The following is a 14,639-nucleotide window of genomic DNA, read 5'->3' as shown; positions in this document are numbered from 1 at the left end:
AGGAAAATCACTCATTTCCATTAGGTTTTAACAATAATATAACTATAATGACTTCAAGTATGTCTAGAAAACAGAGGAAAAGATTTTCAGGAGTCAAAGGTTATAGATTATTTACATTATTCACCATAAATTCTAGGCAACACTTGACTTCCTCCATGCTCCATAGGTATTTTCTGACTCTTTGTAGCTAATAATCTTATATATTTTTTTTATTTCATCTCATACAAATCTTATTTCCTTACTCTAGTAATCTAATTTCTAATTAAAGTACTTCAAAACAGATGCTTTTTTCATCTCTGTTACTAGAGTCTATTTAATTTCTTGCACAGAGCCTTCTAATTATATTTTGACAACCTGCCTTTGAATTTGTACATAATATTAATACTGATAACTAAAACATTATTATTAGAGTTTGTTAGGAAAAAAATATAGAACTTTTTAATCTACTTTAGTAAGAAAAGATCATTTCTTCTGCATCTAATTTTGGTATTAAAAGTATTTCAATTGCAATTCATACAACTGAGGGAAGACTGAATTATTTACAGTAAGATCTTGGATAAACCTCAGAACACAGAAACAATCTATAAATTCCCCAATGGGAAAAAACAAAAAAAAAATTTATTACTTTTCCTCCAGAACACTAAATTCTAGTGTGATGGAATAAAGGGTTTGTTTTTTTGGTGGGTTTTTTTTTTTTTTTTACAAAAGAGGATTTTAATATAAAGTTTTGAGGGAGCAGTGGCAGAGGGGGCACTGGGGGCACCAGCCTGGGGGCAGGGGCATTGCAGAGACCCTGGAATGCTGCCTGGCAGCACGGACAAAAACAGAGGTCCCAAGATCAAAGACTATTCCCACTCATCCTTCTCTTCCTCCACTGTTTTCTCCTCCAGCCCATGATTAAGAATGTGCTGTTTGATGAGGTCCTTTGCTGAAGCACCACAGTTATTTTGAGAAATAATTACTCTAAAAATATTCAGAGCTGTGGAAAAAAGTGATGTGCAGTCATTAATATTTTTAGAATATTTAAAATTCAGTTCCCAGTGGTTTCAAGATCTCTGACTAAATGCATTTCCCCTCATTTTTTTAATACTTTCAAAAATAAGTTTTTTGTGTACAGTTATTTACATGATGCAGATAAACTCATCTACAGAAATATCAACTCATAGTGCTGCAGAGTATTCACTGCCTCATGTAAAACAGCTAAAAAAGTCACTGTATTTCTCAAATCCTCAAAGAACCAAGCAGTAACACCAAGGATCAACATGTGGATTCACCCACTAAATTATAAAGGATTTTTAAACCCCTGCTGTTAAAAATAGCTTTTAACTCAAACCACTGTGTAGCCAGCACTACAGGAAGCTCAAAAATACAGATCTCAAATTAGTTGAAAAGAATTTACACAATTAGCTGGGATGTCTCATGGTATTGTTTGAGGAAGTGTAAGTTGAAATAATATTTTCTGCAGAAAAAACCCACATACAATTAGCTCAAATTGTGCTGTTGGTGTAAAATTAATAACGGTGCAAGGCCTCGATTATGGACCCAGCTCTCTCCAGTCCCAGGAAGCAGACGAAGCTTCTAGAAAATTTTCCTGGCAATGGTTTGAAGTTTCTATACCATGACACAGCACCTGAGCCTACAATGCACCGCCTTGCTATACACATGGCATGAGTACCTTGGCTCATGGACCAAAAGTTTCCAGTTTACAGTGCTGGTGTTTATTCTCTGTTATGTGTAGTAAACATAATTCACGCCATTCCTTGTATGAAATATGTGATATTGGATACTTGTTCGATTATGCTTGTTTGTATTAGAAGCCCCCCACCCTCACAGAGGAGACGTGGTGCGTGTTGAAACCCGATTTACAGGTAAAAGGATGTGGCTGGGCCAGGAGATGGGCCATGGCTGGAGAGATACAGGGATGCCCAAACGCTGATCATCGCGTGGATATCATGGAAATCCTTGGGCAGTTCTCACATGTGTGTGAGAACTTCGGGCTTGGTTTGGGGTTTTGTGTGGTGGTAAAGTCTCTATTCTAACTCGTGTTTCTAAAAAAAACCTCTGTAGCTTCTTGTTGTTTGGTTTTAAGGTAGTTTATTGTAAGTTATCTAAAAGATTGTTTTTTTGGGCTGTGGCTGTTTGGTTAACGGCTTAAGCAGAGTCACACACACATCCTGACATCTCTGTCCGCAGGTTTTTCTTCCCTGCTTAGGGCTGTTGCTATTTTTTATATGATATATTATGTATTACATGTTTACAGTTTTTCTTCAATACTTATTACTTATATTATAAGGTGCTTTTTTACTTTAAACTAATTTGTGAGTGCTAACATTACTAAGAATATGGAGGTAAGGAAGAAGAAGAAGGAAGAACAGGATTAGCTTATTTTTTTCTATTTTAGAACTTTTGACTCTTATGTATAAAGTAAAACCCCCCCTGTACAGGTGCTAAAACTCCTCTGTATAATACTAAAAAATTTTCCCCTCTACTTTGTAACTATTTCTACTATACTATCTAACCCTTTGTGACTGTTTGTTCTACCGTCAAAGTTGATAACTCATTCCATGGCTCAAACTCAAAATCACAGCTGTTTCCAGCTGCCTACTGGGATCTAAAATGTTTCTGACCAAGGCCTGGAACCTCCAAAAATGTCTGAGGGACATTTTGAGTTCCAACACATGTGAATGTATTGTTCCCTTAAATTTACACTGAATTGTTCTTCCTCATCACCAAAAAAGAAAATTTTATTAACCTATGGACTCTGAATGGAAGAAAAGACTGACTGCCAAAATCTTGGCCTCAGGCAGAATTTTCCCTATAAAAAACCACTTGTGCCAGGATGGAGGTGTGTGGGCATAGGGGGAAACCTCTGCTGAGGCTGACTCCTTGTTGCACACCCAGGGCCGACCCCGGGCTCCTCACTGTTTTTTCTGTGGCTGCCTAGATAGAATTTGACCACTAATAAAACTATTTTTATTTTTAATTTGGCTGAATAAATTTCCAATTATAACATTCTCCAAGAATTCTGGCAGGGAATTACAAAAAAAGAATAGGAGAGGTGTTGCTTATTGGGGGTTTGCCCTGGGACACAACAAAGTGAGACCTGGGGGACAATGTTCCTCTCACTCCAGGGATGCCAAGGCTTCACAGAAAGCTCTTGGGAGAGCTGGGAGGTGACAGGGGTGCTGAGTTCTCACAGCATCCAGCTGCTGCCTTCACAACCAGGGGAAGCACAGAAGCATTTTCAGTGCCAGGAATTGACCACTTCAATATCCAGGGCTGGGCTGCACTTGGGTTTAGTGCACAGGTGGCTAAAATGAATGTTTGTAATACAGGAACTAAATAACTTACTACACACAAGGAGATTTAGTGATGATTCCATTACACTAATCCATTGTACTCTCAGCTTTCCAGGTAAATCAGCTGCTCTTTATACATACTTCTTCTATTGTATTACCAAAAGGAGCTTCTTACTGCCTCTCACAACTAAGCACCAGCTCATCCATTCTTTAATACTATTTACAAACAAAGAAATCCAAACAAAGCCACAGGAAAAAGTGATTGAAAAATGAAGCTATTTGAATCTCATTTTGCCTGCATTATTATTAACTGTTATTTTAAGAGCCTAAACTAAATCTAAAAGAAAACCCCATTCTTTATTGAATTCAGTGGTTGTTTTTTCATTTTCTTTTCCTCCCTGTCCAGCTGGATGACAGCCAGTTCTCTCTGAGTTAGTTCTGATCATTCTGATCACTCTTTTCCTTTGTGCCTTTTGCAACAACTATTATTCCTCAAGACTTTGGTGTTCAATTCATGAAGAAAACCCTAAAGCTGCATCTCTCATGAAGAAAGCAGGAGATTTGTAAGTGTATCAAGGATCCTCATAAGCAATCCATGTCCTCTTTTGGTTTGCTGTTCCAAAAGTGTAATTTAATATTGGCATTTTCAGACAAAAATAGCACTTTGTTCTGGTCTGAAATATTGTTCTGTGATGGATTATTTCAAAATGTCTCATAGAAATGGACAAGAAACACCTAATAAAAGGCTCCTGTTGTGCAGTAATAGTGTATGTTAGGTTCTATTGTCCCTTCTGACTAGGGAATTTAAAGAGAGCCTCTACAGCCTCTCTCTTGAATACATAATAGTAGTTAAGTGCTCTCTTAGCCCTTCAATATCAATAGTTAACTACACAGACTTAGCATGCTTTTAAATATGCTGTTAATTCAAGAAGGAGTGCTCTTTGAGTGCCTTCAGTTATCTGGGATCTCTATAAATTGAATAGCCTTCAGATTTTAACTCAGCCACTTATAGATGGTTGTGTTGATACACTGGATTGTTTCATCCATTATTAACAAGGAATAAAGTAGCATAACCCCAAACCCCATGCCTCCTTTCTTCCAATATGTTAAAAATACAAACAAAATCTATGTTTAATCCCACCAAAGTTTATATATAGTTTCAGCTAAACAAGAGGGTAGGGAGGAGAATCTGAAGTAGTTGATGTCTAAAGTTGATTTTTCTTTCTCCTGACAGCAAACCTGAAATATATTCAATTATTGAACAGCCGGGGTGTGCTTGCTGCTGGTAATGAGAACCTGTGCTCTATACATACATTTATGTAGTAAGTCCCTGACTCACATGCAACCTGATACACATTGTTTAAAATAGAGGGAGGAGGGAAAAAAAAAAAAACAAACAAAAAAACCCCACACCAAAAAACAGGCAGTGAAGATACGTGTCTCTAAAACATTTCCTGGACCTCTCCATTCAAAAATTCTATTTAAGACATTAATTTTCCTTTCTATAACTTTTCTAAGCATAGGGGATGTTTCCTTATTATCACCCCTCTTAGAGTATCCCCAAAACACACAATGATCTGTGGCACTGATTCAGGGAAGAGCAGTGAATGCTACAGCAAGCATCTTTTGGAAGCCACCCTTCCAATTATTCCTTGCTGCCCATATCATGCATTTCCCAGATTTTGGGAAAGAGACCTCTTTCCCCAGTTATTCCTCTGCAGGATCCAGGATGCTGTCACAAATTGGGATTGGAAGCTGTCAATATCATGCAAGTAAAAATCTGAGAAGCACAAAGTTTGCAGCTCTGGTATGAGATAATTCCCCCTAACTCTCCTTTTCCACACCTCTTCCCTCTGTAGGATACAGAACTCATCCCACAGTAACAGGGATCTCTCCTCCTCCTTCTCCTGCCTGCCTGCTAAAAAACACACAGTATGACTGATTTGTTCCCAATTTAATTAACAAGCCAGCCTTCCCATAGACTGGCTGCTCTGCAGGAGCAATTCATGTAATGTTTCCATTCACAAAGTAATGCAATTGCAGCAAACTGGCCTTTCCAAAATCCTTTTAAAATTATCAGCCACAGGTAACTAAACTGAAACTAAATTGCAACTGGTGCTTGTACCAAAATCTGCACCATGCGTAGAGGGTTTTTCTGTGCTCCTTAGTGAACTTTATCATTGGCACCAGAAAAGTCTAAAAACTGGACATACATTATGTAGTCATTAAAAAAAAAAAAGGAGTGGTACCATCAGACTTTCCTGCAAGATATATTTACTATAAGATGTCTCTCTACAACCTCAGGTGCATATAAACTGTGACATTCAGTGCCATTATTTTATATTGGAACGTGCATCCCACTGAAGTTATTCAGGATCTTTCAAATGTCTTTATTACTCATCCTTCTAGGTCCTCTAGCAGACATAGCAGGTAAATGATGGCTATTCTTGGTTCACTTGTAACTTGGAGAAAAAACATGAGAGAAATTGCCAAGTATAAACTTCTGAAGTAAACTCTGAGCTGGAATTATACTCTTCTTGAAAGAGGATAGTTGAGAATATACAAAATGCACTCATGTTCTGCTGATAACTAAAATGGGTTGCATTCATATGTCTGCCTGTTGAATAAAGATTGCAACAGGAAAGAATCACAGAACAGATGAAACTGGAGCCTTTCTGCCCAAACATAAACACTACAGTTTCAACATGGCCCTGCAGGGATTACAAGTGGATGTGTTTATGCTTTATCCTCTCATATTGTGTCAAGACACTGTTTTCTGTGTAAATTACCTATTTCAGTAAATCTATAAGACAGAGATGCAAATCTAATGCAATTAGATGCAGAGATGCAAATTACTAATCCCTCAGTTCTCTTTGCTTACACCAGCGAATGCTAGTTCTGATTTATAAATAAAATTCTATTCTGAATGACAAGATGAGAATGTAAAAGACCAAAAATTGAATCATCATGCATAATCCTGGCTTTAGCTAGTCTATTTCTTTCCTAACCCAGACAGGTTCCAGAACTTCAGGAGCATGAAAAATCATTACAAAAATGGTAATGCAATGTTTCCAAAGTTTCCAAATCACTCGCTTTTACTAGAAGCAATTCTATGCTTGGAGATTGCCAAAGAAAATCTGAGAGCACTGAACCAACAGAGCTTGTAAAGCTTGTAAAGCACCTCTCAGCTACCTCCACAATGAATAAATGAATGAAAACTGTATTTTCAAAGTTACTTTCAATAAGTATTATGAAATGCAATTACAGTGCATATTTGGGATCCTGTCCTCCAATGTCCAAAATGGGAAAAAAAATGTGTAATAAGGAAGAGAAAACATTAGCAATATGTTTGGAATACAATTAACCATAATCTTAAACTGCTTTAGCATTAATTTACAGATGTAAGCAAGGTTTAACACAGAGCAGAGTTGTTTTCCATTCCACTTAACTGTATTAACTTTACATTTCATATATTACTTGATTACTTTACATTTCAGAATAGTTTGTCTGCCTGACTGTCCATCCTAACACATGGATCTTCCTAACTTGGTTATTCTTCTAATCAGAGGAATTTATTCCTCCACATAACTGCTACAACTTATCTAGCTTGCAAATATCCCACCCGGTTCTGAACAAACAAATGTTTTAGTGATGACCTTCCAGTTTGTCTTAACTTTTCCTCTAAGAGATCCTTAAGCCAGTGTTTTTTACATTTATCCATGGCTGGTGCTTGGATTACAGCCTCAGTTTTACTCTAAAAATGCATCTTGCAGCCTTAGCTCAGGCCCAGGCAGTGCCTACCCAGGCTCACCCCTGCTGCCCAAGTAATTGTTGAGCCAGGAGCAGTAGCTGGATTTACAGCTGGATTTATAGCCAGCCTCAAAACCTTCACCATACACAGTATGGAGAGGCTGTCATCTTAGTTATTTAACTGCTTTTAGGTTTCTCACTAATCAGAAAGCCATAGAACACATTTTCACTAAGCACCACAATGATGGAAGAGAAGCCCAAGGATGATTTTTCTTTGAAGATTTTCTTTGTGAGTAAGAAACAACTTCTTTTAGCCCTTGGTCAGTTTGGTCAGTTATATTGACAATAGGAACAACTGAACAAGCACAAGAACTTAGAAACAACACAATGACAAAGGACAGTACAGCTCCTGCTTGCTCAGAAGGCTTTCTTTTGGGTTAATTAATATCCAAAAATAAGGAAACCTACTACATGAACTCAGGAGAAACATGGAAACATGGCCATCAGATCAAGACCTACATCTCAGCAAGATTTTACCATCAAGCAAAGAGATCCAACCACCCACCCCCAAACACATTCTTTCCCCTATTCTGAAAGCACTCCACCTTTCAGCAAATACAGATCCCCTGGTTTTACTGATTCTGTTTGTGAACAAATCCATCATTCAATATCAAATTATTCCCCGTACTAAACTGGCATTAGAACTCACAAATTTTTGCAGTGAAAAAGCAAAATCTCCCTTCTTAACAGTTTCCTACCTTCTGGCAAAAAAACATATCTACAGTTGAAGATTCACAATTAAATAATCACATGTATGGAATTTCTTCTAAAGATCACATAGAAGAGTATCAAATGCTAAGTATATCCTGTGTGATACAGATCCAAGAGAAAAACCTTCAAAAGGGTAACACTGACAGTATCTGTGGTCATCTCTTTAAAATGTGCAGATTTCAAATCAATGGTGAGTATAGGTAGATTAATCCTGCTCCAGATTTAAATGTATAACCAATAGACTAAATTAATGTTTATAAAAATAAGTCATTGGCATTAACTTTGAATAAGCCTTGATTAGTTTCCATGAGAGTATACATTTTAATGAAGAACTCATTATAATGTAGCATAAGGCATAATTAACTCTGGATTATTATTATTTATTTATTTATTTTATAAATAGCTAGTGCAGATGCTGAATTCCATTTTTCTACTGGCTTTATTCATCTTTCATAAAACAGGATTTCCTCTATAATGGCTTGTAAAAGCTCCACAGAATTTTAGAAATGCATTAGCTGTCATCAGTGTTGTTAATCTACCTAGGAACTCCTCATTTGTATGATGGTACTTTTAACATTATAATTTTTGAAACACAGCTGTGTGTTATACTTTGAAAAGGAGCATCTATACAACACAGGTGGAATATTAAACAATAATTATTTGACTGTAGTTAGAAAACTATTTAAGCTGCTTATCTAACACTACTGCACATATATTTATTTAGGAGAATCTGCTTAGTCAATAGCAAAGTTTGAATTCAAGTGTATGTAATCAAATGGTAAAATGAGTTAATCTATAGAGTGACAGACCGCTTTTAAAAAATTTTGCTTTACAGATACAACAGAGTGACCTTTTACCCCAGGATTAGAATGCTGTGCAAGCATATAATTCAGCTTTCCAAACTCCAAACATTGAGAAGTGTTTCTAGGGTATTTGCTGAGCTTATGCAAGACTCATTTAAATTCAAAGAGAAACACTAGAAAGATGAAATGAATCCCAGGTGCTCTTACACTCCAGAAATAGATGCTTTAAGACATGAACAAAGAGAATTAGTATTAGCAAGTGTACAAGAATCCTCTTCTCCTCTGGATTCATCTTACTTAAGGGCACGGTTTTATATATTTTGCTAGGGTAGTCCTTCTAATTATGTGTAATATTATTTTCCAAACTTTTGAACGAATTTTTGAAAGGAAGTTTGTTAAAAAAATCTGATTGTTGGTGGATACTGCTGGCTTCCAAATGACAAAAAACTCTGGGTATCTAAAACTTCTCTGTCTTCTGAGGCCTTATAAAATAGTTAAAAAATGCACAGACTCTTCCCCTCTCTTTCATTTTGAGTGAAGGAGAAAATTTTGCCAGTGTTTATGGAATAACTGCCCAAGAAACTGGGTGCTTACAATACCCAGCCTTCACTGGGTTAAGGCTGTTAATGCAGTGAATACAACTACTCAGCTATGTGGGATGACTTGAAAGTATCTCCTGAAACTCCTAGAACTTAATAAAACTCAGGAAAAATAACTGTCTCAAGTAAAAAAAGATTGGGATCTTCTGCTTTTCACTCAGCTGTGCTCTAATTGTTTTTTACCTCTAATCTTCAGTACTTTCTTTTTCTACTGTCAACTTAAATCTTGAAATTTCTGAAATATTGGTTTTGCTTATGACCAGAAAAGAATATCTTCTCATGTGAGTTACTGTGAATTCCCCTGTTCTCTGAAAGAGTATTCACTGGATTTCCAGGTAATTTCTGTAACATCTTTTCCCCCACCTTGCATTTGGGAACTGCCAAAAATGAACCTCTCCATCAGGTATAACAAAACTCTTTTCTTCCAGGAATACAAAAGTCTTCTAAAGTGGCTTTATTGTGTCTCAAGCTACCTGATGTACAGGACTGATCTGTTGTAGTAAAACAGGTGCAACAATATTCTATATTTCAATAAGGTGAGTGCAAGAGATTGCTCAAAAATTCATTGTTCCAAAACCCAAAAGAGAAAAACAAAAAGATCTGCAATAACTGAAAGTAACAACATGGAACTTGGCTGTCAGACTGCCTGAGGCAGAAAGAAGGGCTTGGTATTACAGATAAAATATACACTATATAAAAATAAGCAGGTGAAAATGATATTATAACAAACTGCAGAAACAAAGAAAGTACCAGAGCATACCTAGTAAAGGAACCCAGCTGAAAATCAGTATTTTCCCAGCCATAAATGATTGTATGGGGAAAAGAACAGACTCTAACTTAAATACAGGAAAACTGTGGGATGTATTTAAAACTGGATGGAAATACAAACGGATGAAAAAATTATTCCATTTTCTAATGAAGACTTTGTGAGAAAAATCACAGAATGATTCCTACAAATTTCCTTATTAGGACCTACCTAAGAATTCAATAAATATTTTACTGGAAAAGATAAGAAATGGATAACACAACTTCATTAAGCATTCCTTTCTCATAAGAGGAAAACCCCCTTAAAAGGGGAAATCTTTAAGGAAAACCTTTTATTTACTAGAGGGCAACTGTGGACGTAAGTCATCTTTTTTAAAATTTTCTATCCATGATCATATACAGAAAATGCAATTCTGTGAAAAGCTGGGAATGATAAACAAAAAAAAAAATGCCCTTTAATTTTCTGTGAAATATAATTTTAGGACTTCCCAGGAGAAAGGTGGGAAGGGCAGGAACTGGTGGCCATCAGGAAGCCTTGCTAGGCCCTGGAAGTGCAGCAGGAGTCTCCAGAGGGCCCTTCCCAAACGTGTCCCTGGAAATCCACACCAAGGCCACCATGGCTAAAGAGCCACACTGACAGAGTACTGTAATTTACTGCAGCACAAGCATTTCACAGACACAAAAACAGCCTTAGAAGGGAAATCCAGGAAGAAAAATCCATAGTGTTTTGTAATTGTACAGTATTTTGCACTCCCCAAGTAATACTTGCCTACCACAGTGTCTGTTGTGCATCTCAGAGCCTCCATTTTTAGCTGCCATGCATTTTCTTAATAAAAGCTTTTCTTCACAGAAGTGTACACTCCAAAAAAACCCCGAGCTATAACAATCATGTCACTGGTCCTACTGTTTACCATTATCTTCAAGGTTTTAGGGTTGATTTACATTGCGTTCCTCCCTATTTGACTTTAATTGTCTGCTTCAAGTTGTCAGGACATAACTATATCTTAGATTTGCATTGCATTAGGGGATCTTCTCCTTTCTCTATTGATCTTGTCTTAGGGAGTAATTTAACTCAATTCTAATTTTCCTGTGCATGCGGGGTGCTCTCCATCCAAGGAAGTGAGTTATGTGTATTCGAGTGGTGCATCTTATGAATCTTGTTAAGCTTTACCGCCTTCCAGCCCGCACTGATGGAATATTTAATCACAGAAATGAGTTGGCAGATTTGATGTACAATACGGGGAAGCCTCGCGGCTGCGGCGCCGCCGGCAATTGAGAAACGGGGGAATTTGCCATTCATCAGTGCCATCCTGACAGCTTTGTATAACCTTCTGTTTTTCACTTATTTATGAAGATTAAAGGTACTTTAAATCAACAGTTTCTCTGTAGATGTATCATCTTTATTTCAGAAGTGGCCAAATTTTTCATCATTTATTAGGAGCTACAGGAACTTCTTGCAGTGCCTGTGAAAAAGTTGGTGCAGTTTTGTCATGACAGTGCTGGAGACAATAAGTAAACTAAACAAGTAGAACTCTGTCTTAAAAACTACATCTCTAATTTTATAATCTTCAAAAATTCAATTGCTTCTTTTCTAAGAAAGGTGGTGGAGGGAACCCAAAAGTAAAATAAGTCAAAGTGTTCTATTCTGAAATGCAAGAATTGCAGTGTTGTTTTACTGTTTCATTTCCTAACAACTTTAGAAGATCTGAACAATTTTAACTAAATTGTTTAAAAGAAAGTCTATATGCTTAAATGTAAAAGATATCATTTTAGTCAATATAAATAAAATGCATTTGACATGCATTGAAAAACAACAAAACCCAAACACAAGCCTGCCCGTGTGTATAAAGAGAAAAAAAAAATTCTGAAATAAATGAAGTATCTTGATGGAACTTTCTGCAAAGGTGTGGTGGAGTTCGTGTCATAATTCATAAAATTAAATTAATACTCTTCTAATGGTAATTAAAGATTCTCATTAAGAAGGGCAAATACCTCCCTAGTGTTGGCAATAAAAATGCACTTGGGACTTTAGGAGGTTATACAAAAAAATCAATAACCTGCCATTTTATAATTAAAAGACAAAATAAATGTTAGGGAAAAGTCCAGTAAATTAGGAAAATTACCTTCAGGAGAGATTGAAAATATTGATTTTAATTTACAAACTATGTGAACTCTTCATGCCCTACTTCATGAGACAATTATAAGTCAGATTGTTAATTCTGCATACGTATTAGAAAATTGATTACTGTACTATGGGAATATTATTATATTTGTCGTTAACACAAAGTCATTTATATAAAATGACTAATAACTCTGACTTTCTAATTTATGCAGGTTCAGGGTTGGTTCACTAACTACTCAAATGAGATCAATGTTAAATTCCTGTTTTCAACATAGACATACATCAGCAAAGAAATACTTTCTGCCTGCACCAAATACTGCAATTCCATGAATGCCAAGTTAGTTTTTTTTATTTATTTATTTATACTGTGCCACTTTTACTCTTATTGGAAGATTTTTATCTATCCAGTAGAAGCTGTTTTTTAGCCTCAAATATGTGTTTGTAATAATGTCATTATCAACAATTTTCATCTCTTGAAGACCCTCAAATTAACAAAAGCTTTTCAGCTTTGTCAGCTGGAGACTCAAGTATCGCCATGAGTGGAGATTCCCCAGCTTCTGCAGTCATGACCACCTCATCCCATGCTGAGCTACCATCCATGAAAAATGCTTTCCTGATGGCTGTTTGTGGGCAGCATTCAATAAATAAATTGGAATAAATTTCAGACTACAAGTCAGTTTATTCTCAATTCTGTTCCAAAAGCATATTTAGAAACTCCTGACTTCCAGCAGACAAAAACTGAATCTCTAATTCCAACTGGAATCAGAATCTGGTCTCAGGTGAAAATATAGATTTAAAATACAAAAACATCAAACTGAAAAACTAACTATAAAACGTAAAGGAAAACGCTCAGGAAAAAATTACGATTCCATATACATTATACCTATTTCTGTCTACATACATGTATGTACTATATATATAAATATATGTATATATAGTTCTAGATAGTTTTTTTTTTTGCTGTTGTTCCTTAAAGAATTTCTGCCAGAAAGTGACTGCCCTAAAATATGAAATAAAATAAAATGTCATGTAAGAGTAGGATACTGCTGTACATTTCATGTTATACTAGCTATCTTCCAATAAAAAGGCATTCATATATCTTGTATATAAAGTTTATTATGCCCAGGTAAGGTAAAATCTTGAACCACAAATATATAAATGACTTGTAAATAATGTGAATCACACAAAGAAAGCAAACTTCATGCCAAACACAGATTCTATACTTTTGCAGGTTTTAAAGAATACTAAAATGAAATATGGCCAGTGGGACAATCATAGAGCAATCCTTACCTGCATAGAACTCTGGACTATAAACTGCACCAACAACTGGATTTAATTTCCAGCCTGCAGGAAATAAAAACATAACCATTAATATTGCAATTAGTGATAATAATAACAATTATTATTATTACTCTAACTACTATTGTTTAGAAAATACAGACAAAATTACTTCAAGAAAGATTGTTGTAATTCAAGTTTCATAGTTATCTTTGATTACTGATCTTTAATAATCTAATAATCTTTACTAATCTTTAATCTTTTATCTTGGATTAATGATTTTCAACTCTGATGAGTCTGAGGTATGAAAATAAGTCATGAAACAAGGCATTCTCCAGACATGTGGCACTGAGTAAATGACCAGGTGGATTACCTTGGCTGAAATGCAGATGGATTTACTGCCTCAAGCTCTGGAATGAAGCCAGCACCATTTCAGGTATCCCCATAGCCTCTAGTACAGGGCAGATGGTTCTTAGCCATTGTTTTGGCTCTGTGGTTCCTGGCCAGAGAAGCCAGGACAGTTCATTCTCTGAACACAAACATTTCTGATAAGCCTCTTCTATAAAGGGTTATGGGGCAACCAAATAATTGGAGCATTTTGATTCTACCCTGGCAAAAGGAAAGCACAGCCACAGCATGGCAATGTCTGTTGTGACACTGGAGGAGATGCTCTGTGGGGTCCAGTCAAATGCCAGGTCTCAAGGGGTACAAATGAGCCACTGCTTTCCTCCTAAATAATCACTGTCCTCCCAACACTGCCACAGAACTCGCCGAGCTGCTCTGCCTGTGTTCTGGCCAAACTCCAAATTACTGCTTTCACTTTGCACCTGATGCAGCATCCCCAGGCTGGCTGCAGACCCAGGGGTGTGCAAAGCATGGGGGATGTTAAAGATAACCAGGCTGGAGGGACTGGAGGGGAAGGGGCAAGAGAAGAGCAAAAGAAAGCGCAGCAAACTCGTTAGTGTTCTCAGCTGTGGTGCACTGCCAATTACTGTGGGCTGCTCAGCCACAGGTACATCCACTCCCAGCTAACTGCAAACTCCACACAACATCCCCCCAGCCACATTCTCTTTTTCCTTCAGTGAACAATTATTTTCAACTGAAAAATTAGGGGTTTTCCTAAAGCACACTCAAATCAGAGGAGTGGGAAGCACTTTTTGTAAATGGGAATAAAGAAAAAAACCCTGAGCAGAAGCATGTTGTAAACTCCAGAGCTAAGGTACTTAAAATAGAATTTATAACTGCTTCTGGA

The 14,639-nt window shown here is 36.6% G+C and overlaps 1 protein-coding gene across 50 annotated transcripts in view; it reads right to left on the bottom strand.

Annotated features, from left to right (window-relative positions):
• Nucleotides 1–14,639, bottom strand: part of RBFOX1 (RNA binding fox-1 homolog 1) — a 1,167,105-nt gene that overhangs the window by 66,471 nt on the left and 1,085,995 nt on the right. For all 50 annotated transcript variants that reach the window (XM_077786836.1, XM_031506137.2, XM_031506136.2 and 47 more), the window contains one exon: nt 13,400–13,453. In XM_077786836.1, the coding sequence (XP_077642962.1) occupies nt 13,400–13,453 (54 nt within the window). The remainder of the gene's footprint in view (nt 1–13,399; nt 13,454–14,639) is intronic.

Source organism: Lonchura striata, chromosome 16 (genome assembly GCF_046129695.1).
Source record: "Lonchura striata isolate bLonStr1 chromosome 16, bLonStr1.mat, whole genome shotgun sequence".
In the NCBI taxonomy this organism is placed as follows: Eukaryota; Metazoa; Chordata; class Aves; order Passeriformes; family Estrildidae; genus Lonchura; species Lonchura striata.
This window is presented reverse-complemented; position numbering and strand designations above follow the sequence as displayed.